Source organism: Poecilia reticulata, chromosome 16 (genome assembly GCF_904066995.2).
Source record: "Poecilia reticulata chromosome 16, P_reticulata-male-v2, whole genome shotgun sequence".
NCBI lineage: Eukaryota > Metazoa > Chordata > Actinopteri > Cyprinodontiformes > Poeciliidae > Poecilia > Poecilia reticulata.
The window spans coordinates 21,156,488-21,182,423 of record NC_088845.1 but is presented as its reverse complement, the minus strand read 5'-3'; the positions used below and the strand labels follow the sequence as shown (position 1 = coordinate 21,182,423).

The following is a 25,936-nucleotide window of genomic DNA, read 5'->3' as shown; positions in this document are numbered from 1 at the left end:
GTCATTTAAATCTGACCTTATGTGTAATGATCAGAACTGAGGACCCGAAATTTCAGTCAGACAAGATGTAACAATCAGAAAATTCTTTATTGAAGACCAGGGTAAGGAGAGGCAAGCACGAGCAAGGAACAGGAACCTCTGAGGACAGAGAAACAGGTTAGGGATGGTTCTAGGGAGGGGAGGCCAAAGGTAAAAAATAGAAAGAGGATCACTAACCTTCCTTGTGTAGTGGGGAAAGAGAGGTCCAGGTAATACAGTGGTAGCGGCCCGTAGCACACCCAGGGATGGACAGAGCTTGGAGGGCAAGGGATGGGGGCAGACAGATCAGGGCAACAAACTCTCAGAGGGTCAGACGAGGAGCAGTGGTCAGGGTGCGGAAAAAGGGTCAGACACTTGTAGGTAATATCAGGCAGACAATATCCAAGGGCGAGGCAGGAGGCAGAGGTCAAAAGGCAGAAACAGGGTCGAGACCAGAAAACAGAAGCCAGTGAAGAATCCGACGTGGGCAAGGCAAGGCAGGAAAATCCAAGGGTCAAAAAAGAGTTCGAGGTCGTGGTCAGGTCAGGAAGGAATGCTGGATGTCTACTCACTCTAAGGCTTTCAAAAATCTGGCACTGTCTGCCTGCCTGAGAGCTGAATATAACAGTTGGTGAGCAGGTGGAGGACATGAGCCTGATTGTGCTCCAGCGCAGCAGAATGCAGGTGAGCCAGATGAGCTTGATGAGGAGAAGAGCATAGCAGGCAGACAGGCCAGAAACATGACATTATGAATCATTAAACTAAACCAGAAGATGAAACAAATGTTAAATCAGATACCAATCCGTTACCAGCCTGTCTCAAAGATGCAGTTTGCTTATAGCTATTTTTTTAAATCCAGGAATAATCATTTAAACTAATGTGAAGTTGAAAATACCACTTTAACGTCAATAAGGTGGTTCCCAAATAGATTGTTGTGCTGGATAGTTTAGGAAGTGACTTTTAGATGCAGACATTGTTTAGATTTCGTGAAGCATTCATGTTTGTTTGTACTATTGCACAGTACGTCGACAACTGAATCCAGTGTGATGGGGTGCTAATGTCTGTTTTCATGAGGCCAGGTCAAAGGTGACCGAGGTGCCGAGGCATGACCTCAAACAGGTCGTTCCGATTGAAAAGCCCTTCAACGTAGCTGAATTAAAACGACGTTGCAAAGAATCGGCCAAAGTTCCTGCACAGTGACGCAAAAGACGATGGCAGCTGTTGTTGCCATGGGTGGAGCAACTAGTTAATAGGTTTGTTATCAAATTCCATTAGATTAAATCTCACCCAGTTTCCGCTTACCACAAGCGTTATGGGTTTCCAGACTGATCATTACCCGAGCTGTCACAATCTGAGTGCAAATTCTCATAGATTAGAAATCCATAAATCTGGCGGATAAACCTGATATTTTGGAAGCTTATCTTACTCCAAAAGGTGTCGGGAATGATAAAGAGCAATTTCAGTGCATAACTGGCAGAAAACATTGAAACAATACCAAGCTGGAAATGGGTAGATGACAATGCAGCAGTAATAACTGGCTACTTGTGTTAATGTACAATTTCATCTTCATTTCCTTCTTTAATTGTGACTTTTTCTGTTTTAATGAGGAAAGCAGGAAACGTCATGTTTTATCACGGCTTTGCTTTGTTTGTTTAGTTTCCTGGTGTTGAGTGGCTTTGTCCGTTTCTGCGCAGCAATTCCTGCTCTGAGTTTTGCTCAGCTTTCCCACTTCCAAGATACTAATGTATTCGGCAGTGGGGATGGTGGTAGGAGTCCGCCCCACAGTCGGTGGGTTACCGAACCGCTCTACTTACATCTTTAGCGTATGAATGTGTTGAAGCCATTTACCATCAACCATCCAGCTCATCCAGGAAATCACTGTCACCAAACCACTGTAATGTAAACTCCTGGTTTTCTCTCAGTTTCTGGTCAGAATCTCCTGTCTGCTCTTGTCCACCAACATCCTTCCCAAACCGCTGGAGTTTCTTTCATTTCTTTTGGTAATAATCTTCTTCTTCAGCTGTTCCTGCAGCTTAATGCTTTTAAAGCAAGAACTATAAAACAGCATACGTCTTTCCAGTGTACTGATACACTGCAACCTAAATAAAGTGAGCATGTTAAAAGGATAATACAGGTTTACTAATTCCTCTGTTAGAGTACAGAATCATTATGTTTCATAATCGGTTTCATAATCTATCAAAATTCGGTCCCAAGGAGATTTTTTTTTCTTCCCTTCAGTAATATTTGTCGCAAATTTAAAGACAAGAATTGATTTCTCTATATTTTTAAAAAAATCAATTAGCAGCAATTTAGGGTCAATTATTTGTGGATAAGGGTTTGCAATTCAGAGTTTAGCACAATCACTATTTAAAGTTATGAGTAATTGCATGAGAACGCACTAGAAAGGATTATTTTAGTGTTCTGAATTTCTAAATTGGATGAACTTTTACATAAACTGACAGGTATTTAGACAGGCTGCTTTCTACCTCAACACATGGAGGTTTTCAGAACATAAATATCAAGTCTGGACCTCTATCTACGCAGGTTAAGATTTTACTACGATGAAATTTAACAGGCCCAGAAGGAGTATTTAGAAGTGATCTGAAGAAAGCAATGTTTGTATCTAAAAGATCAAATCTAATGAATTTGTGTAGAAGAGCTGAAATGAAAAGCACAACATGCTAACATCTCTGCTGTGTTGCAGATAATCAGAAACATTGATGGTGCAGTGCCTTCTTGTAAGTGTGGAAAAACTCAAAAGGTTTTTTGGGCCTGAGTGACTTCAGTTTTATTTTGGATGTTTAGTTTATGTTAATTTAGTCGGAAATGTCTTAAACATTTTTTTACAACGGTAGTCCACACAGCCGTATTTATTCGTATTATATAACAACCAGGCCACCGATTTTAATCTGAAACATGACGTTGCTGTAAACAGTTGATAGAATATGAAGAAATTCATGTAATCTGCAAAATCTGAATTAGGATCCTATGCTCTGTTTATCTAGAAACCTTTATCAGCTGACTCTGTGAACTCTGGTATCTCACAGTAAAACAGATAAGAGGAACATAAATCGATGAACAAAAATTTCCCTTGCTCCGCCACAGGCACAAGATCTCAGAGTAACAATCTGATGTTAATACTGAAATATAACGTGCAGCATTTTAGGACCGTTCTGTTATTAACTATGTTGAGCTTTGTACAATCTCACCCATACAACATTAACTGTTAACTTGTTTCAGCAAGAAAACTACAAAACAAATCAAGTTACTTATGTAACGTAATATACAAACATGCCTATCGCAATGTTTTAATTGTTAATTGAACTTTAACACATGCTTGCACACTCTAAAACCTTTTTCACAAGACCTTAATGATGGCAGTAACTCTTTTATTCCACCAATGATGCTCCTGAAACTGTTTGATTATTTCTGCTATGTTTAAGACCAGCATATTTTGTAAAGTATGCGATCAGAGCTTCCTGATTAACAAAAGGAATTGTCCCTTTCAGATTGATTATTGAAAGAGTCCAAACAGACCAGTTTTATTTCCTTAGACTAATACAAGATTTGACCCATGTTTTTCCACCTGGAAGTAGAAATCTAAACCTCAGGTCTTTTGCGACGTCCAACGAGTTTCCTTCCAGGTCTGCCTTATATTTACTTCCTATAAACTCTGACCAGCTTTCTGATCCCTGTCAAAGAAACACATTCCCACTGCATGACGCTGCCACCACCATGTTGTGTTATGAAGATGGCGTTCAGGGTGATGTACGGCATTCATTTTGATGCCAGAGAGTTTTGTGCCACGTGTGTCCTCCGTACAACATATAGCAAACTTTAAAAAAGGTCATATTATAATGGCTTTCTTTCAAAAACACTTTCTTTTGTTGTGGGGGTGCAACGTTCCTACAACTTTATCCTTGACCTGTGACAAATGTTTTAAAAATAGCAAAAATGAATAGGCATCAATACTTTGACAAGTATGCAACAACCACTCTGACAAGGTGATGTAAATGTTTTTGTGATTTTGTAGACCGATACATTTGTGCTTTCAAATGAATCCAAATCTTCCTAAAGACTTTTTATAGGAGCTCATTTACAAGGTAAATCTTTTGTCGCAAACAGGAGGCTATTTTAAGAGAGGGAACACACCGTCACCCTCTGTGATCAATGCCTGCTGGCTGTCACTTCAAAAAAAGCCTTCTGAGGACATGTGAAGGCGGCGCACTAAAAGCATTTAGGAAATGTTTATCAGTCACTTTGGATTGTTTCTCTTGTGATGAGGCCTTTACAAACTGCAGAATTCACTCAACTCTCAAAACTGCATTACTGCTCTCAGTGTAAATAAATCTGAATATGCACATTCCATATTTTCTTTATTGTTTTTATATTGTTTTTACGCAAGGATAAACGTAGGAATTTTTCCTTAAGTAAATCATCAAATGGAAACTGTATTTTCACTTTTATGTAGGCTTATGAGATTTGTTTCACGCTCTGAAACACGAGGGGGCAAAACGAAACCCAAACAGAAACAGACTTCATCTAAATGAGGATAAAAAGTGTTTTTTCCAAATACACTCCATTAAAAATTCCTAGCTAAAAAGAAGCAACCGTGTCAATGTCCTCATAACCCAAATAATCCATTTACAGCTTCATGTGAACGACATTTCAGAAACATAAGAAAAATCCTGCATTGACTGATGTGATTGTCTTTTCTAATTTAAATCATTGGTGTAATGAAAGCCCCCAGGCGGCGTCAGCAGAAGCAGCTGAAGCATAAGACGGCTCCCACCTGTTCCTGCAACTTTACAGGGCTTTTCTGTGTCTCTGCTGTCCCAGCACCATGGACAGAGTTTGGCTCCTGAGGCGAAACGAGGCGCTCGTGTTTCGTCACTTTGGATAATCATTTATTATTTTTTAAGATGTACATATCTTCTTCAACCTCATAACACATTTTACAACACAATCAGTTCTTCTGATAGTGTTATCAGTGTGACTGACTCTTGGCAACTGAGAGAAAAAAAGAAAAGAAAAAGAAAACCACAACAAACAGCGTGAACCTACCAGTTACCACAGAAAGACTTCCCTCAACGCCGCCGTGTCAGGATGACCAACCAGTGATGCAGAGCGTAGTCATGGCCGCTTAAAGCGTTGCGAAGCACAGTCTGCGTGCGAACACTCTAATTGTTTTCTGCGCTGAAAGCAGCCAGCCTGTGGCTTTGTTCAGGCCTGTCAGGGAAGCCTGGATGGCTGCAGGGGGTCTCTACAAAGAAGAGCCCAATGTATGTAAAGAATGACCTGAAATGCAGTCAAGCAAGCAAGGCAACCTACTTCTTAAAAATAGATGCACTTTAACAGTCAGCTGCTGTTGTTTGTCTCTGCAGCCTGATCAGTCAGAAAAAAAGCAAACAAGAAAAACAAAACGTCTCGGTTCATGACGGCTGTTTTTGTTTTGAACCTCCGTCGGCCTCGCTTGCATATTCAGGTGCACCCGCGCTGTGTGCAGGGGCAAGCAATCAAAGAAAAACGCAGGGTGACAGGGTATTTCTGTGCTTCCCCCGACTTCTAAATGGCAGCATTCTTTCCACAGATCCCTGTGATAACACGGCCCTGAGTAGCAGGTAAACTCATTACTGATGTGAAGCGGTAAATTCCTGAGCCATTCACCCATGCAAGGTCTTCTTTTGAACCCAGAAAAGTGTTTGCTTGACACACAATTGAATCACACATGTTCCTCTAATAGGATTTTGTGTTCCTTTGAATTTCTCCTCTCATGAGTTACTTTATTTATTTTGGCACGGAAAACAAAATTGTAGATTTTTTTCTGTGTGTCTAACCTTGTTTTTATTGATCTTTTAATGATGCTTTACAGATATAAGTTTGATTTACCAAAGCAAAAAAGAATAAATTCCCTTAAGCAATCAGTCGTATGATAAAGGCTAATTCATAACTGACATATTATATTCAGCCAATCAATCAGTTTATTCATCCGATTTAACAGATTTCATATATATAATCTTTAAATTATATAAAATAAATTGGTTACATTGAAGTAAATACAAACAAAAAAACAAACAAAAAATCCATGCATGTCCCATATTTCCATGCTTGTATTCGAACTTGCGTTCTCTTTCTTAGGGCCTGTGACTCAGTCGCTTCAGTTCCCTCATCCAGAGTTAAAAATAACCCGGCTGCATCTCCACCTCTCCTGATCCTTCCCTTCTGTTTCCGACGTGTACCTGTAGACCTGGGGCACGTACTTCCAGCTTTCGAGTTGCAGGCACAAACAGAACAACACGCGGCCTTCCCGGATCGAACACATCCCTTAGCGACCTCTCTGCTGGAGGAGTGGAATTTGTTCAGGTGCTCGCTTTCTGCTCCCTCTTTCTTTCTCTTGCGCTCTCACTGCTTCTGCAGCTTCCCTCCGTTCATCACGCGTTCTCCCTCTTAGCCTGCGATGACTGTTCTCCGCCTGCGTGCCCTGAGTCTACTTCCCGCTTTGAGTTATTGGCTGCCGTTCTGAAAGAGAGGAGAGGAGAGGTCAGAGAGTCAAACGGTGATAAGTCCAGGGGGGGGAAAAATTATGTTGCTTCTTTGTTTTTTTATTTTTTATTGATGGTTTCTCAATCTCACCTCAAGATGTGGAGCATGTCAAGCTGAGGCTTCTTCACAGACCGGATCTCATTACTGCAAACAAGGAAACAGAAATGTCATCCAAGCACAAACTGCAATTCTCTCCTCTTTACAGGTCCACTAACGGTCCGGTCATCCGTTCAAAACTGCATCATTTCTGAGTTTTAAAGCATCAATGTATCACAATTCATCTGCCCCACATACAGCGCCTAACAAAGTCTATCACACACATTGAACATTTGCATGTGGTGTGGCCAAGCTGGCATCACTTAAGCAGATACAGGAAGCAGTCAAGAAATCCCTATTGACTCTGAAGGAGCTGCAGAAATCCACGGCTCAGGTGGAAGGATCTGTTGCCTGGACAACGACTCTCCAGACTACATAAATAATCTTTCCTTTACAGGAGAAGATGATGTCCTCAGATGAAACCAGATTAAAATTTTTGGTTTACGGTGACAATGTTATGTTTGTGGAATGAAACTAACGCTGCACCTCGCTCTGAACACTCTCACTATGAAGAAAGTGAGAGCGTTCACTTTCTTCATCATGACATAGAGATTCTTGTCTTCAGCCAAGACAGGGAAGCAGGTCAGAGCGGATTTGACGACCGATGGAGGTAAACACAAAGGAAGCCAGGAAGAAAACCTGGAAAAGGCTTGAAACTAGGCCAGCGGAATCGCTTTCCAGCCACCCATGGAAAACCTGCCACACCTTGATGGTTTTCAAAAACATGTTGCATCATTTTCTACCTTGTGCTGTTCTATCATGTAAGATCCCAATAAAGCACATTGAAGTTTGTGGCTGCAACACAAAAAAAAAAACAAAAAACTATCGGTTAAGATTTAAATGTTGGAAGAACCTTTGCAAGGCCCTGCATGACTCTGCTCGCTGTCTCCTTGGTTTCAAGGTGCGTACAGTACAGTGCAGTACAGTCATTTCTGGGGAATGTGACTAAAGGTTTCAGAGCCTCCCACGCACGAGCTTCCTCTGGGCGAATCCAGATCAGCCTTTTGCAGACTCTGAGTCTGCACCCAGTCCTTCAGGCCTGAGCGGGACTGTTTTGATGCTCACACCTGTAGACATGTAGAACGCGTGAGGCACTTTTCGGCTAAATATAGAACCAGCTTCTGTTTGCAACCTACCACTCCCTGTCCTCCTTTCTGCTAACTACCTGTGCAGTCTGTTTCCTTCCAGCTGGTGAGTGCGTGGACACCCGACTCACCGGAAATGGCAGAAATCGGTGCAGGTCTTGTCGTCGAGCCGGGCACAGGTGCAGCGCCCGGCGGACCTTTTGCGCCGCTGCAAGCCTCCGCCTAGGCCATAAACTGTTGTCTTACTGCAGATTCAAAGACAACCTGGGTCACATAAAACTTCTGCAGACTTTGTTCTCTGTTACTTTGCAAGTGCCTTGTTTAATGGTACAGCAATAATGATAGGAGGGTCAGTCGGATAATGATAGGAGGGTCAGTCGGAGGTTTTTAGGCTCAGAGTTGGAAGCATTAGAATGTTTTAGTTTTGAATCCAAGTAGTTCAGGGCATTGTTGTGAGTCTTTGGAAGTCTAGATTAAAAAAAAAAACTGCTGTGTCTATTGAATGTGTCTTCTGTCGCCCACCTGGGTGTGTTGACCCAGATGATGTCCAGGTGACAGAAGTAGTGGCACTCGGTGTCCAGCAGCTCGCTGCAGGAGCAGCGCTTGGTCCTCACCCGGTGAGTCCGCACGCCTTCGACGGCTTCTGGTTCTGCCTGTTTCACAACCGGGAGACCCAAACCTGAAGAGTTCAGACGAAACCAGAGGGGCTGAGCAAACACAGCTAAAAGATCATTCACCTTTCACCACAGGGTAGTTTTATTACATTTTATTTTGAGTTATTTTACCATAAACGTTCAATGGATTAGAGCTTTCTTTTCTTCTTTATTTCTCTAAATATTGCAGTGAACCACTTTATGAAAAATAATATTAACATTTCTGCCTCCTGTTCAATTTTAAAAATGCTTTGGGAACTGAAAAAAATGTTTAAACAAAAATCAGTATCAGTAAAAAGTATGAATTTCATATTAAGTAGAAATGATCTGAGATTGAAACATGTCAACATTTAAAATCAAAAACCTGTTAAGGTGTTATTTTGTTTTTTGATTCTGTGGCATGTGTTTCAGATTCTTTAAGACGTTATTTAAGTCATATTTTGAGACGACATTTCTCATGTTTTGATCTATAAAGTTTTTACTGTTAAAAGTGTGGTGGAAAGAAGATGAGTTTGCAAAAATGAAAAAAAAAATGCTGCATCATGATGTCGCAATGTCTTGTGAGTGTTTTAAAATTTGATTGCTTTTAGCAATATTTTTAGCATACCATAAATACATGTTTTGAATTTTTTTTTTTCTCAATTAAGCTTGCTCTAAAAAAATCTGATGTGGGGAAAAATGCTTTTTTGGAAAATCAAAAGAGCAGCTACAAATGAACATCAACACATCTATATTGTTAGCAGGACTACGCAAAAAATTCACGTGACAGGTGGACGGAGCCTGGTGCTGCAAGGTTGGAGACCTTGTCCTGTTAGGCGACGGGGCCTGGATAATACCCGTGTTAACGGCCGGCGGAGTCCAGCAACGACATACGCTTAAATTCCGCAACAAAACTATGTTTTTATCTTTTTTAATCTTTTTTTAAAAATCTCTTTCTTACTGTTTATTCAATGTCACATGCTGTTTTTATTTTTTATTTTACTTATTTACTTTTCTAATTATGTAAAGCACCTTGAAATGCCTTGCTGCTGAAATGTGCTATACAAATAAAATTTGATTGATTGATATGATTTCATGCAAAATTTATACCAAAACTGAATTATAATCATTTCTAAATGAAACCATGTTTTGAATATAAAATGTAAGAAGAAGAAGAAAACTTACCGTCCTGAACTGAGGCCCACAGAGTGACCAGAAGGAGAAGGCTGCTGTGAGTGGGCATGGCTGATGTGTTGTAAATGAGCCTCTGGAGGGAGAAACTACTGTCTGCTCACTTGCTGCTGCTGCTGATCTGCTTGTTTTACTGCTGCTGTCTGACCTTTATACCACTCCTCCTCCACTCCCCCCTCCTCCTACGGCGGCCACATTCGACCCCTGGGCATTCAAACCTGCATCACATTCCAGGAATGTCTGCGGCTTTGAAGCCTCTGAATGGCACAGATAAATATCAGTTGTCAGTGACGTTTACGACTGTAGGTGGATTCTGATTGAGGAATTATCTTGGCAGGGGAATAATGGGGAAATTAACATGAGATTATTGTACAGTGATGATATGATCTCAAAACCACGTGGTGGCACCGTGGCTGATGGAAGCACATGAAGGAAGAGATTAGAGGAAAGAAGCAGAACGTTTTGTAACAGAAAAACGTCAAATTAGGTTTTTTTTTTTTCACGAGGACAAGATTCTAAAAAAATTATTTCTTTTCTAATGAGGTTTTATATATATTCATTATATTTTGCAGCTGCAGTAAACAACATCAACTTGACATTGCTTACTGGGAAACATTACAAAAGCCAAAGCAATAATAAACCTAACAAATGTTTAACTATTTTCTAACTTGTTACCTTTGATAAAAACTGATTTCGTGATGATTTAACGTCTAAATAAAATGCTTCATAAAGGTGTTTTCACTCTTACAGTTTCTTCTGTTTTTGTGTTTTCATCTGTTTCAGATTATGGGACACATTTTTTATTATTATTTTTTTTATCAGACAAAGATAATCTGAAGAAATGTGAATAAGTGTTTCCAAATCAGGATTTCACTGATTAAACAACAACAAAAACCCTTTCCAAACCAAATGTGGCCTGTGTGAGAAGATAGTTAATCAAGTATTACTGATGACAGGCAATATGTCTTACATAACTGTGCAGAAAATTTCCCTTACTCTAAAGTCTAAACTCAACAAAAAGATTGTTTTAGTTTGGAAACAATGAGAGTTGGGGAGGCCACACCAAAACCTTTGTTTTGATTTTTTATTTGCTGGTGTTTATTTTTTTAATAGAGTGTAAAATTCATACTTCAGTCAATGAAGGGAAATTATATAAGTCTTGGAACAGTAATTTGGCTCCATATCATCAAAACATTACTACCATGTCTGGGTTTAGCAAACATGTTGCTAATTTTTTTTTAAGTTTGTGAACGTTTTTAACCAGAAGTTGCAGAATGCAGTCCAGTCATTTCCACTGTTTGTAGTGCATTTATTTGGTCAACAATAGTTTTTGCCTTTAAAACCATTTTTTCAGGGTCTGTCTCTTATTGTTAAATCATTAACACTGACTTCAAGGCAAGATAGGCCTGCAGTGCTTTAGATGTTGTTCTTTTTTCTTTTTCTTTTAAATATAATCTCATTTATAAATGATTCATCCACTCAGTATCTTTGATTGGTTGGACATTTCCTGATTGTTCCTCATTTTCTTTATTTGTGAATAATTGTTCTCATTGTGATTGGTTTGAGTTTTAATTCCCTTTTTGAAGTTTTGTTTAAAAGTCTTTCACTCTACTTCATGTTGCCAGATTGTACAGGTCTGCAAGCAGGAAGAACTGGATGTGGCAAAGGAATTATAATTCAGTTTTACAACAAATGTAGTAAATCGACAAAGACGGGCTCCGTTTCCATTAATAAATCAAATCATTAAAAAGTTGCTTACAAAGATCTTTCACTGATACAAGAGAAAAACCATTTGATGATTTGAGACGTAACAACAAAAGTAAAACAAGAAGAAATCTGTAAACAGCGTTGCATAAAGATCCCTTCAGGAATGAGACCTAATGATGCAACTTTATGCCCGTCAGTAATCCTGACTACATTTTTATTTCTTCCTTTCCATTAAAATAAGATATTTTTTATTGGAACAAATTGGCAACAACAAAGCATTTTTTTTCCTATGGTTAATGTCAGAGTTTTCATGATTGCGTTATTGCCTATTTTGTCAAATAAATGATATTTTACTTCTCTCAAGGAAATTGAAATGATGTGACTTATTCTTACAGATATTATTGATCAGTCTATTCCAAGCATATCACAGTGACTTGCTTATTACACTAAAAAGATGAATATGTCTAAATATTCTGACTTCATGGACAACAATTTGCTCATCAATTTGAAACAGAAAAAATGAAGAAGAGGTAATGTCTGTCAATTAGGAAAGTCCCAATCTCAATTTAACAGGTGATTTAACTACATTTACCTAAACCAGTCCCTCCGTCCGCAGTAGACGGTGACATACAAAGACGACTTATCCAAGCAGGGATCAGGGATCCTGGTCGTGTCCCACACATGACCTGCTGAGACAGTTCAGCCATTGCATGTTCACACTGATAGGCAAATACCAGCCCTCACACACGGAAACACAGGGAATAAATGTACAGATCTTACGTGCAGATACATCCACAATGATGCTCTTTTCCCCAAAAGATTAGCACATGGGTTTTCCAGAGGAGAATGGGTGAAGAGTTGAACTTGTAACCCGAAGCAGAGTGAATTTCTTTTCTGTGCGGAAGAGAGAAAATGTTTAATGAAACCTTTTAGCAGAGCTAATGAGAGACGTAGCCGCATTAGTGGCTCAGGAGAGAAACAGTTCAGAGGAGAACCGCAAGTATAATCTGTAGAAATGATGTAGTTAATGGCACCAGTAGCTCTTCCAATAGCAATGTGCAGGAAAGAAACGATGCCAAACAGAAAAACCAGGCCAAAATAGTCAGTCATAGAAGAGGAGAATGCTAGCAGCATTTTACACATCCAAACACAGAAACACTTCAGAGAAAAAAAGCTGCAAATACTAAGTGACCAGTGAAGCAGTTGGTTACCATTGAGAATCTGAGCAGACACTGATGGAGAGACATGGCTGATCGAAGACCGAGAGAATGAGAGCATCAATAGATGCTGCTATTTGATCCGTCACGTGAAATGGAAGATATTACTTTGTCAAACTTCTGTAGCTAAGTGGGAACAATTTAGTTTTGTTACATATTTCTCACAGCATATGAATTGACAATTAAATGACTTCTTGCTTGTTAAAACCCTTCTATGTAATCTTAAATTCTGAAAAAAAATAAAATAAAAAAAGCATAAACCTCATTTTTGTTTATCAAATGCTAAAACGTTTGTTTGGTATTTTTAAATGATTTATATATTTTTTTTAAATAACCCTTTATACACATTCTGGTAGCTGCTAACACATACTCAAGTGTTTTATTGTGAAGCAAAAAGCAATATCTATTTTTGTGTTTCTAGAATGTAAAACATTTTCACTCATTCATTGTCTAAAGAAAGCAATAAATTGCTTTACAGTGGCAGAAGAAGCAATAAAAAATGATGACTTAGATAATATAAATGTACATTGATACTGGATTTGATCAGCAAAATTTAAAATATTACCATGGCACTCTTAATCTGAGTCACACTGAAAAGCATCAGTAAAGGGTTCAAATATTGAGCTGTTGTTATCTGAGCTGCTTTATAAACCAGTAATAAACAGTTGTAAAACATCTGTCAGCGAGTTTTCTTATCCTGCTGCAGACCTACAATTTGACTTACCCTTTTAACATATCTCTTACTACTGAAGTAATTCACTATAACTCCCTGTACATATCCTTTAAATTGTTATTAATAATGATTCAGTAACTATTTATTAATCATTTATAAGGGGAATTCTTAAATATCATCAACCTCTCATTAACTCACCCTATCGGCTGTGTGATCTTTGCACTGTACTTTTGTTTGGATGACCTGATCGGTCATTAGATCATCTTTTGACCTTTCATCAATAAACTTAAATAAGGTGCCTATATGCAAGCTTTCCATAACCTCTGCCCTACTCCGCTGCTAAACGCCGTTCCTCGTGACGTAAGTGAATCAGAAGCACTGCTGCTGATGGTTTTGTGTGAAAAGTTAATAGTTAAGTGATTTGCTCAAACTCCTGGGCTTCATTTTCGTAACGCTAAACATTGTGTTTAGCGTTACGAAAATGAAGCGAAATAAAATATTGCTTGTCATGCTGGGTCATCCAAATTTAAGTGTGCACATTGTGTGCACACTTGAATTTGGATGACCCAGCATGACAAGCGATATTTTAGGCGTGGCAGTGCTGATGTTTCTCAAGCAGACCCTGTGAATGTGTATCCATAATAAAAACCCGAACTTTGTTGGAACTTATTTACAGAGGGATCCGTTCAGCTGACCCACTTGGCCCGGAAACTCTCTGGATTTTTATAACAGGTTATTTAACCTGGTGTGGGCTATGATTTGATAAGCTGGTTTTTGGTAATGTATGTGTCACCTGTTTATCTCAGAACTGAAATTAATTGGAGCACAATGTGGCTCGGGTGAGTATGTAATAATGCCTGCTTGCATAAACAAAAACCATTTTATTTGTAGTTTTCCCCCTCCAAAAAAACCTTAAAACTGAAATAAAATAAAAAAAATATTGCTTTAATTTATTGACTTCAATATATCTATCATTACTGTAGTTAATTTTTTTAAACTCTCAAAATAGAAGAAAGAGAAATGTGAGTACATAATTTGTCAAAAAAAAAGATTAATTATTAGCATAGTTGTCAGGCTAAAAGTGTTTTTAATGTGAGAGGTGGGGGTGCATGCACTCATTGTCAACAATAAGGACACCCAGAGTTCTGCTTCCTTCAAAAAAGGTTTTAGGGGGAAGGTAGTTTTTGCATCTCCTGGACTTTATTTTCCAGATTTAATAAATAAGCAGAAAATATTATTTTTATCAAAAAGGTTGCGGATCTCTGTCCTATACCCAATTAACCACATTAAATGAACTAGACTTCACACATTATGTGAAGTAGCTAATCAGAAGAAGGCTCTCCGAGTATGGACCAATCAGCGGATGGCAGGAAGTTTACTGTGCCAAATCCCGCTTTCTTTTGTCACACTTAAATTTTCAGATAGACTAATTTTAACTTGCAAAGGATAACACAAGTCATAACAAATGAAGAAACCTGCTTGGTTAAAAAAAAAAAAAAAATATATATATATATATATATATATATATATATATATATATATATATATACATGACCCTCTGTAAAATTAATTAACTAATTAATCTAATTTTTTTGTGGTTTAATTTCCCCCAAAGACCTGAAAAAGCAAAGAAATTGAAGATTAGATTCTGACATCCCTTACATCGATCAGTTCGGATAGACGCTTTGGGAGTGAACCACAATACAATCCTTTTGAACAAAAGGAGAGAACATGAAGTACGTTGAATCTTCCCAGGACAGGTCGATCTACCGAAGGACACAATATCACCATGATGACTCAAATGTTAGGTCAAAGGAATTTGCAGTTAAACCAGGAGATAAACGTGTTTTCCACACATGACCAGGTTGGTGTGAGTAGCCTTTTCTTTTCTCTTATCTTATTGAATCATCGTTTGAAAACTGCTTTTCTCTTCTTTTTTTTTTTTTACATTTCCTGGAGTTATCTTTTGTCTGATCATAGAATCTAATTTTACTGTATAAACTGAAACATTTGAGTTTAGCTAAGAAACAATCAAAGTGGTAAATCTTTTTTTCCACAGCACTCTATCCTACATATTCTGTTCTTAAAATCCCTGTGGATTAATAAGTCTAACCGTCTAATAAACCACAAACACTTTAGTGAAACAAATTACTACATTGTCCACAGATTGTCTGATCCTTTATTGTGTTTTTTGTTTACAACTTTTAAAGTGAAGTTTGCAGCAAAAATGATCAGAGATGTTTGAAATATTCTGTCCAATCTTCTTTCTGTATTTAAACACTCGTGTCTCAAAATTGACTGTGAGAAATAAAAAAAAGGCACAATCTCATTGAAGCCCAGTGCATTTTTTTTGTTTTGTTTTATTATTGTCGTTATTGTTATTATTTTTTTTAGCAACTACAAATTTTGCTGTGAAATCTGCAGGGCACTTGATCCTCTGGTACCAGCCAAATTCATTCATATCTCATCTTTACCACCAGTTCAAGTTATAAGAACATGATGAAGAAGTCAAACAGATGTAACAAAAAAGTTTTTCTCCCCACCCCTAATAACAAAAATAAAAATAATAAGGCTCAATGTCATCAAATAAAAATAAATAAGGAGCATTCTCCCTTGTACAGACACATAATCTGAAGCATTCAGTAATAAAAATAAAACGTCAGTGCAATTCTTTTGACACGTGTCAGCCGCTCCTTAGGTTCTCCCATGATTTGACTAGTTACCTTGGCGATAAAGCAATGGCCCTCAGAAGAAAAAAAACACCAAATATTAACCCTCCATAACAACATAAAAAATAATAAAACTGAATTCACAGCCTTCTCTTTGTGTACGTTTACATTTAAAATAACACAAAAATGGACAGAAAAGGCACAAGAAACTACAATTTGAGTAATACTGAACAACCTAAAAGGAAATTGTCTCTTTTTTTTTATAATAATGAAATATTTTGGTCATTTACAAATTTATTATTCATAATTATTTATTAAAATTTTTTTTAAAGCATTTTCAAATAGACATTGAGATTAGCAGTATCTAATTAGATACAGGATATATATATATATATATATAGATATATATATTTGTATATATTTATAGAGATTTACAGGAACAATATTTTCACACAGAAAAAGTGCATTTTTTATAACAAACCTGAATATTGCCAAAGACCAAACATTTAAGTTAACAATAGTATTGAAATCTGTATAAAACAAAACAAAACAAAACAAAGCAATAATAATAGTAATAATAATAAAAAAAACAAGACTAGTGTAGCAACCAATAAACCAAAATTGGATGCAAGGTGCATCAAGGTGTCGACACTGCTAAGTGCTCTGTTCTGTTGTGGCCGAGTCTTCTTCACCGTCTCCCTCTACCGCATCATCGCTTGACGTCGGATCGTCCCGCTCTGGTGCGATTCCTATGGCACGATAAGCTACTGGGGCTGCTGTTCCGAGGCGAGGCGCTCCAGTTTGACTGCCTCTAACGCCACCTTCCCTGGTCTGTGTGGCAGACCCGTGGGGGCGGATGGAGCTGTGTGAGCTGCCATATTGCTTTGAGTCTGTGGTCTCCAACTTGAGTTTGGAAAAAGTAAGTTCTGTGCTAAGAGCGTGGTGGCTGGCTCCTGCTGCCTGGTGCTCCCACCCGGTGTCTCCAGGAGTCCTTAGCCCTTGAGTCCTGGGGGTCCCGCCCCAGTATGATTCAAATCGGGACAGCGATGGCCCCTCCAGCGGGGGGGACGTTGGAGATGAGGGAGTAGTCGGGTGGGACCTCGGTCTGGCCTGTACCATTTGGATCCCACCGATGGGTATCATCAGGCAGGGGACCTTTGCTTGCTGGGAGTGCATGGGCAGATGGCTAAAGATGTTGTCTGCTGCTTGGAGGCCGGGATAAGCCTCGCAGGTGGAGAGACGGAAAGCCGGTGGGAACAAACTCGCTTCTGACAATGTTGGCCTTTCTCCTGCAGCGCCACTTTTCTCCTGCAGGGGGAGCAAACACTTTAATTTTGAACACGAACTCTGACAGAACACAAAGGGCTGCAAAGAGTGAAAAAAAAAGAATCAGAGATTGATTATTCCCCTGAATAAAAATATAAGTCTAAATGTCAGATTATTTTACAGCAATGCGTTCTGTTTGTGAACCCTTTTAATTCAGACCTATGAATCAGCAAAAAAAGGGCTACTAAACTCGATTCTAAACTTTCTAAACTACAATTCATAATCTTTTGAACATTTTCTAATGCTACATCCACAAATGTCAGTACATTTTCTTTAAATTTTTATGACGTACCCACACAAAAGTAGTAGATAGAAAATAGTACATGGATTTTCAAAGCTCTATCACTGAAAATGTGGCGTAACTCCTTTTAAAAGCACATTTTACAGCAAACTCAATCATAATATCTGTGACAAAGTTTTAACCTTGAGACAGATTTTCAATTTGAACTAGCTCTGGATATTTGCTGGGCCCTTCTGATTCTTGAACATGGTTTTATCTGAACCAGTCGACTGGAGCTCTGGCTGAATGTTTGGGGTTGTCATCCTGCTGGAAATCTCAACTCTTTGACAGATTCTAACAGGTTTCTTTTCCAAGATCGCCCTTTTTTTTTAGCTCCATCCATCTTCTGGTCCAATCTGAGCAGATTCATTGTACCAGCTGAAAAGGAAAAGGCACCCCCACACCATGATTCTGCCACCACCATGCTTCACTGTGGGTATGGCATATTCGGGAAGATGAGTAGTGTTTTACACCACACTCTCTTACTCATCAGTAAATTAAATGTTGGGCCTTTTCTGACCAGAACACCTTGTTCTATGTTTAGTATGACTAACCTCCACTCTTCACTTAAAGGATGTGGTGGATGTGGGTGTTGTAGTTTAGTTTTCTTGCACATTATTTTATCAAGGCGGTCAAAAAGTCTAATTTTGGTCTCAGCTGACCGGAGCACAATGTTCCCCACATGTTTGTTGAGGCAAAGCTTCAAGTAATACTTAAAGTTTATTTTTCTTTAGTTGTTAGTTGTATCCTGTCATTTCACTTTTACCTAAAAGTCAAATTTAGCTGAGTTGTGAATCACTGTAGCTCCTCCACAGCTACCCTTGCTCTCTTGGCTGCTTATTTCCTTACCTTTGTCAAGTATGTATGTGCTACTTTATTGGTCTATCACATGAAATGAAATACCAACTACTGAATAGGATCTTTAAACATTTTGCTACCTACAAAGACTCAATCTTTCATTTATTTTGGAAGACAGCACACAATATGCCATGCGTTCCTGGTCAGATAAAAGAACCTGGTGGATAATTAGTGAAAAGGCAGACTTAAAAAAAAAATCTTATTTTTAACATATTTTCAAGAGCACTTTGAATACAAATAGAAAAATCTGGCTCCTTAGAGTCAAAACCAACACATGTAAAGTTTTTGTTCAGTACTGTACGTAGAGTAAATGAAAATAAAAAGTACTTACCGGTTTAACATGGCCTCCCTTCGTGCCTGGGCTCTCCCAGGGCAGGTATCCGGGGGTCCTGTGCAGCGCCCCCAGTGGTGATGGAGAGGCTGGAACTTGAGACGGTCGGTAGCAGCTGGGTGAAACGGGACGAAGAGGAGAATGTGTTCTGACGGGAGACGGCCTCCTCTCAGGGGAGGGCGAGATGTGTCTGCCAGACGAGGATAACTCGGTCCTCGGGGAAAGGCTGCGAATCGTCGAGGGCAGCTCCAGGCGGGGGGAGAGGCTGCGGCTGGGGGAGCAGCTCTCGCTGCTGGGGGAGAAGGCCCTTGGAGAGCCCTTCCAACCTTGCCTCGAGAACAGCGCCCTCCTCCTGCCCGGAGAGGCCGCCCGTCTGCTGGGCCAGACTCCCCTCGGGGCGGGCTCCGAACCGGGACCGGGCTCCGGATCGGGGGTGCCCTGCTGCGAGCGCCGTGCACAGCTGGAGCGCCCTCCCGTCGACGGATGAGTGTCCGATGAACAGGAGGACGGCGGGTCTTCGTGGGACGTAGACTCCTCTTCCTCCTCGTCCTCATCCTCCTCTTCCTCATCATCGTTGTCATCCTCATCGTCAGACTCCTCCACGTCGGAGAACTGATGCTCCCCCTGCTCCTCTGAGCCGAGGACGCGCTCGTCACTGCCTGATGTTTGAGCAGATGGAGAAAATCACAAGAAACTTTCAATCGTTTCGTGTCGCATTCACACAAACTATTCAGAAAATCGTGACACAGACTCAAAAAGCCTTTACAGAACAACCTCGGATAAAAAAAAAAAGAAAAGAAACCCAAACGGGTGATGAAGGCTCAGTTCACCTTCCACTGAGCCTTCAGTGGAAGGTGAACTAGTCTGTTATAAATAGACTTAAGAATAAAAAAGGCTGGAATTCAACTGAATAGCTCTTTTCAAAAACTATTTCTGCAGCTTTGTGAATGGAGGAGTCGGTACGTCCTTGGCCGCTCTCAGCCTGGACCGTCAGCAAGAGGGAGGCGCAGAAGACAAAGCCCAGGAGGAGACAGTGAGGCGCTCGACTCGAAGCCAGGTGGAAACAAGTCTGCACTGTTCAGCCGCACTCCGGCGACACGAGGTGCAGCGGACAGACTCCTGCGACAACTGCACCGGAAGAATGGGACTGGCTCCTTATTCTTCATTTATTTATCTCACACTTCTCCCTATCCCTTATGCAACATCAAGGGGCCAGAGACTTGAACATGCTGTTGCATAAGCTGTCAGGGCCGAGCAGCTTCTATCCTTCGCATGCGGGAGTTCACGTAGCTGTGATTGGGGGTTCTGCGGGGTGGAAGCGGAAACATGAAGGACGTCTTCCCGTCCCCACTGAAGTACCTGTTTCCTCGCTCTCTGGCTCGTCCAGAGACGTCTCAGACACTCCCACTGCCTGGCATTTTTTCCCATGAGCCTTTGACTTCATGTGTTTGGTAAGGTTTCCTGGAAGAGAGCGAGAAAATATTTTTAACAGCCGGGCTAAAATACGCTCTCCTGGAGAAAACCCAAGCCACACAAGTCACGTTGGTTATTCGTGTCTTAGCTTTACCTTTGGTTTTGAAGGCAAAGTTGCAGTGTTTACAGATGTATGGGCGGACATCGGTGTGCGTTCTGATATGCTTTTTCAGCATGCTGGGCTTCTTGCAGCGAATGCCACACTCTCCACATATGTACTTTCCCCGACCGCGACCTCGCACATAGACGTACTCCTCATTGGACCTGTAGCTAGGGTAACCAGAGGAGAAACAAAAGACTAAGATTAAAAAACAAAAGAAAGAAAGAAAACTGTTTTCAAGAAAACGTTTGCATTGCAAAAATTAAGAGAATTGGTTCCTGCTGTGATCATGCAAAATGCTGGCAAAATAACTCAAAACAGCGACGTCAAGAAAATTCTTATTCTTGAACAAAATTGTGATTCTTTGACCAATTCTGGCTTAGTTTCAGGGATCGAAGCGCACAGGAAGCCAAATATTTTCTGGTAGAGAAAACGTATTGTGAAAGGCTCTGGCTGCTGCGCTCAGATCAGACGGGGGTCTCTGTGAAGAGAGCAGCTGAAACACTAGTCGTTATATTTTATGGTTTTCAAAGCAAAGTTCATTAAATTGAACAACCTTTTTCCTCATGTTTGCCCTCAAAAAATGGACTTGGAAGCACCATGAAAGTCAGCTTGCAACATGAAATATTTTACAGGCTGAACTGCTAAATTCAAACAGACTTTAAACTAGACTTTTGTATAAAACGATTCTCAGACAATAAATCAGACTAAACTTTTCCTTTGAATAACAAAAATAATCTATATTTGTTACCAGAATAATGAGACAGATATTTTTTAGAGAACTTTTTTTGTGTGTAATTTGTACGGGCGAACCAAACTTGTGGAGGTCCATAATTGTCCGATGCCTCGGTTACCTTGGTAACACGAGGTTACCAAGGTGTTGTAGGAGTTGCCTTAAAATGCATCCAGAGGCATGTTCTCAGATTAACTGAAAAGTGAATTAAACCAGAACAAAGCCTTACAAATCATTATATAAGATTTTCTTTGCTTAAAAAGGAATATTAAAATAATCTTCAAGTATATAGCAAACAGAAACAGTTTTGATGCTTCAAGCTTAGCCGACACAGGAAAGATTTATCTTGATTTAATGTCAGACAGAAACGAAAGGTTGAGAGTTTTTTCTATTGTTTATATGGGTGATAAAGCTGTGCATGGTCTTAGAATATAATGACAGCTTTGCTCTAACAGTGGAGTTAACCCCTTGTTGAAACAGCACATTAAGGTCGCCCTGAAGAAGCTCCTGTTGGGACTAAATATCTGTCGATGTGAAGAAGATCACTGGTGAGCGAGTCAAGTTTCACACAATCACAACATTAATGTACGCCTCGTAATGCAAGGCAAGCTCATTCATAGCATTGATTTTCCAACTTTATTTTAGTATTAGATTTCAACTAATGCCTAATCTTAAATGACTCAGGTGGCTATACAGATCTTGATCATCTTTTGGAGGATAGATGATGGGAAATGACCAAACGTGGATCCTTAATTAACCCCGTTTCATTGACCACCTTATGTCAGGCAGAGAGGACATGTCTTAGCCAAGCACATTCAGACCCATGAGTCAGGGACCCAGATGTGTCAGGTTAATGGACGTTCAGCACAGGACAATATCAAACACTTAAAGTTATAGCATGCCAGGTTAAGAATGAAAATCAGACTGAAAGTAAGAATAGAAGCTTTTTAAAAGTTTGGGGGATTTTAAACGCAGGCCATTTATGGCCTAAAAATGAACGATGAACAGATAATACAACATTTCTACGTTTTCTTCTCTGTAAAGTTATTATGTCCAGTAAAACAGGATAAAATGCTTATGTTTATGGACATTTCATGAATCGAAGCTCAAAACTCACTCTGGGCCAGTTTTGGTCTTATGTCTGCAAAATTGTGGCATTGTATACTTCTCTTAAAAAAAAAAAAAAAAGAAAAAAAAAGCCTGTTGTTCTCTATATTGTGATTATTTCACTGTGACGTTATCCTTATTAAAAACCCAAAGAAATTATAATGTAAACTTTAAATCATGGAGTCAAGTGAGATAGTTCTAATGCTTCATCACTGTGAATGACCCTGATGGAAAAAAATAAAAAAATCGATCACAGCAGCTAAAACAACAGTGACGGATGTGGTAACTCACACTCACACAGACACACACACGCACACACGCACACACACACACACTGGAAATACAGAAACAAGGCTTTCTTTATGGAGGTGGGTTGGGGAAGCCCCACTAAATGCGCAGCAGCACCGACTCCCTTGCTCTCACCCTCCGCTGCACTCCGGGATCGCAAAGAATACCAACTATTCTGCTCCAAATCGGCTCGTCCTGCCAACAACAGCAGCAGCTAAAGAGAGGGAAGGGAAGCCTGGCTTCAGCCAACAACCTAAAATAGACAGTGCATATAAAAATCAAGCAACACATTTAGGTCTAGTCTATAAAAAAAAAAATGTTTATGCACAATCTCAATGTTTACCAAAAGACTATTTGAAGACACAGCAGACCACAAATCTTTTATATCTGAACAGATTGTAGTCTATGAAAAACTCCTTCTCCCGTCTCGCTGCATAAGAAGAGATGCACAATTCATTCTGGGCCGTAAACACCCAGTGGGCACCAACTGTGTTTAATTACGGGATCTCTGCCACATCTACAAAACTCCCCGTTGTTCAACAGAACTAGCCGGAGCGGACCATAACAAACTGCTGCGCAACGGCGAAACAGCTCAATGTCAGCGGCGGCATTGAGCTGGATTCATTGAGGAGCTGGCTGCTGCGTAAATAGCACAAACTTCTTAATAAACGGTTAAAAATATCTGCCCACATCTCAGGAGAAAGCACTGCAAACGTTGCACTCCGTCAACTGAGATTTAAATCTTCAGCCTCTGATAGAGTCAACAGACAGTCTGGTTTTGTAACAACAAAATATATTACTTAAGGAATAAACAAACTTTGAATCTATAAGATTTTCAGAAATCTTAGCTACATCATTGATTAATATTGTACGTTTAGTCAAAACATCCACGTTTCTTGAACTATTTAAATTTTTTAATGTTACAACCGCAGATCCCTATGAATTGTAATTTGATTTTATATGATAGACAAACACATATTAGCACATAATTGTGTAGTAAAAGAAAAATCTAAAACGTTTTTCAGTGTTTTTCAGCCCAGGTCAGAAAGACACACTGTCCTGCAAGTTGTAGACATTTTCCTGCTTCAGCACAGCTGATTTAAATTGATGGCTGATTAACAAGTTTTTGCTGAACTGCAATCATCTGAATCATGTCTGTTAAATCAGAGACGCGTCCTAAATGTGCAGGGCAGTTTCCCTCACAGACAAGGGTTGGCAAACTCTGAATTATTGCATTTATTTGTATTCAGCTTCTTTTACTTTGATTCCCAAAAACAAAATATCCACCTTCCAGCAGTACAAATGGCAAAGTTCATACCCAGCTGAGAAGGGGCAAGAACACTTTTGAGACAATTATTTCAGAAGAAAATGTCAAAATGCAGAAATGTTAAAGGGGTGTCAATGCTTTTTCTAACTCCACATGTTATAATGAATAGTAAACAACAGCTCAACCCTACATTTGCCTTTTGTCCTGGCAGCTACGGCTGCTAACGCTAAAAACACATTTTCAAATAGAAGGTTTAAACTACTTGGGCTTTTCTTTCTGACAGACATCTCTGAAGGTGTAGGACTAAATCTGACAAGCCACTGTGACAAAAAAAAAAAAAACATGGTTAAAAGATGAATAATTATGCTGTCACACATTGCACACAGGGAGGAATTCAAAGTGTCAACAACTGTAGACAGAAATAAATAACTGGTCCTAACAGAGCAAGGAAACAGAACATTCTGCTGTGTTCATAGCTTTAGCTTCAGCATGTACTGCATGAAAACGAAGGAGGGCATCATGTATCTATACGCATGATAGAGACAACTTGGAGCAGGAAATTCATGATACAGGCAGCATGAGCAGAGAGTGGGTGCAATGTGGACAGACAACAGGAGGAGGGAGGAAAACAGTGGGGTCTTTTTGGCAGAAGACGCACTTCCCCTAGTGTGTGTAACGTGTGGCTGGAAATCATAAAGAGTGCGAATTAGTGCCTTATCTCCTGTTAAGCAGACAGACACCTGCTTCACTCTCAATCTGTTCTGCACATGAACACAAAGCAGAAGCCTCACTGTCTGTCCACACATCTCAAAATCCAGTCAAAATTGTTTCTTTAATGTCTCATTTCATACCAATGTAAATTATCGCCAGAAAATAAAACAATACGGGAATGATTTACATCTGTCTACCGCTTGAGTAGACATGAGTACACATCTTCCTGTGGTATCTGCTTCTTCCTCTGCTTTAGTACAAATGTGTCTCTATGAAATCAGGGGGAAAATGTCCAGCTTTAAAACACAGGCACTATGAGGACCAAACTAAGGACCAGTATGCACCCTCATTTTTAGAAGCCCACTTCTTCTGTTCTTCTGACTCAGGACGGCACACACTGCAGATGATTTCACATTCACAGGCGAGGAAATAAGGACCCAAGGAGTGATGGTGCAGAACAACCGATGGCAAGACACAGAGGCTGACAGGTTTACATCCACTCATCATTGTACTTAATGGCATTTTAAAGTCGTTCCTTTTCCAGATTGGAAAGAGGATACACCATTTAAGTTAAATGATTTATAAAAAAATATATATATAACAATGTGGTGTTTAACTTGTGTCTGAATATTTGACCAACCCTACTATCAGAAATGACAGTTAAAAAAAAAAAAAAAAAGATTCCAGCATCGGCCATTCAATGTTAACGTTGGTCTTCTCCATCTACTGCAAAGCCAGTTTTCATGTGCATCTGGATGGAGCACCAAGTTTTAATCGAAGAGTCGTTCATGTGAAGTAAAGTTGAAGAATTTAGAAGTGCGTCTTTCATTACTACAAAAATTTTGTGTGACCCAGCTGTACGACCGGCAGCAAAGCAGATACTCTGCATGATGTCATCACTACCATGCTTGTTGATGCCGTTACTAGACTTGCAGCTTCACCATGAAAACTGTGGCCAAACAGTAAAATCTTTGTCTCAAATGACCTTAAACTTTTTTTTTTCCCCACTGAGCATTTGGCTTTGCCATGAGGGCAGCTGCAAAATTGAAGGCATCGATTTTGGAGCAGGGGCGTCTGCGCTCTCTTCACTGCAGGCATTGAGAGTTGTGTTTCAGCAGTTTATTGGTCATGGCAAGCTTGAGCCTGAGAGGTTCCAAGACTTTCTTTTTCCTTCAACATCTTCACCAATTTACTTTTCTCTAAGTTTAGATGAGTTGTTTGAAACCTGGACACAGCTGGGAGTTATAAAAGAAAAATGTTAACATTAAAACTGACTTTGGGATGAGTACTGAGGAAAGTAGGCTGGCTTGTGTCACAATCAGTTCACAAGTACAATTCATAACCAGTTGCATAAAATTGAGTTCAATCCAACTTCAACTCATATGCACAGTTAAGCCCAAAATCATACCACTGGCATATTTACATTTAAATACTTTTCAATCAACCAAATAGATTGTTCCAGACAGGAGAGACAGGAATCTATGGAACCAAAATGGTTTTGTTTATTTTAATAGAAATTACAAAAAAATACATATGCCCTTTTTTAGTAGTCAACAAATATTTACTGGCATCATAGCAATCAAACTTTTAATGTATAATTGCCAAGCAGCTTTCTGCATGTTGTCACAGGG

At 39.6% G+C, this 25,936-nt stretch overlaps 2 protein-coding genes across 4 annotated transcripts in view; both read right to left on the bottom strand.

Annotated features, from left to right (window-relative positions):
- Positions 1–4,499: 4,499 nt before the first annotated feature.
- LOC103478451 (endothelin-2) lies at positions 4,500–13,617 on the bottom strand. The gene is made up of 5 exons (XM_017309305.2): positions 9,560–13,617; positions 8,265–8,421; positions 7,874–7,987; positions 6,652–6,705; positions 4,500–6,537 (listed from the first exon to the last, which is right to left on the bottom strand). Exons 1-5 carry the CDS (start codon positions 9,615–9,617, stop codon positions 6,450–6,452), a joined length of 471 nt encoding a protein of 156 aa, XP_017164794.1. The 5' UTR covers positions 9,618–13,617; the 3' UTR covers positions 4,500–6,449.
- Positions 13,618–15,327: 1,710 nt separating this feature from the next.
- Positions 15,328–25,936, bottom strand: part of hivep3b (HIVEP zinc finger 3b) — a 49,487-nt gene continuing 38,878 nt past the window's right edge. For all 3 annotated transcript variants that reach the window (XM_017309627.2, XM_017309626.2, XM_017309628.2), the window contains 4 exons: positions 20,194–20,369; positions 19,986–20,087; positions 18,627–19,285; positions 15,328–17,139 (listed from right to left, as the gene is read on the bottom strand). In XM_017309627.2, coding sequence (XP_017165116.1) covers positions 16,486–17,139; positions 18,627–19,285; positions 19,986–20,087; positions 20,194–20,369 — 1,591 coding nt within the window. In that variant the 3' untranslated portion in view covers positions 15,328–16,485. The remainder of the gene's footprint in view (positions 17,140–18,626; positions 19,286–19,985; positions 20,088–20,193; positions 20,370–25,936) is intronic.

What these genes read in the sequence shown, in the direction of transcription:
- LOC103478451 (XM_017309305.2), bottom strand. Translation starts at nt 9,617, where the DNA reads ATGCCCACTCACAGCAGCCTTCTCCTTCTGGTCACTCTGTGGGCCTCA. An exon ending in GTGGGCCTCAGTTCAGGACG is followed by an intron (nt 8,422 to 9,559) that starts GTAAGTTTTCTT and finishes TGAACTCTTCAG; the next exon opens with GTTTGGGTCTCCCGGTTGTG. An exon ending in ATCTGGGTCAACACACCCAG is followed by an intron (nt 7,988 to 8,264) that starts GTGGGCGACAGA and finishes TTGAATCTGCAG; the next exon opens with TAAGACAACAGTTTATGGCC.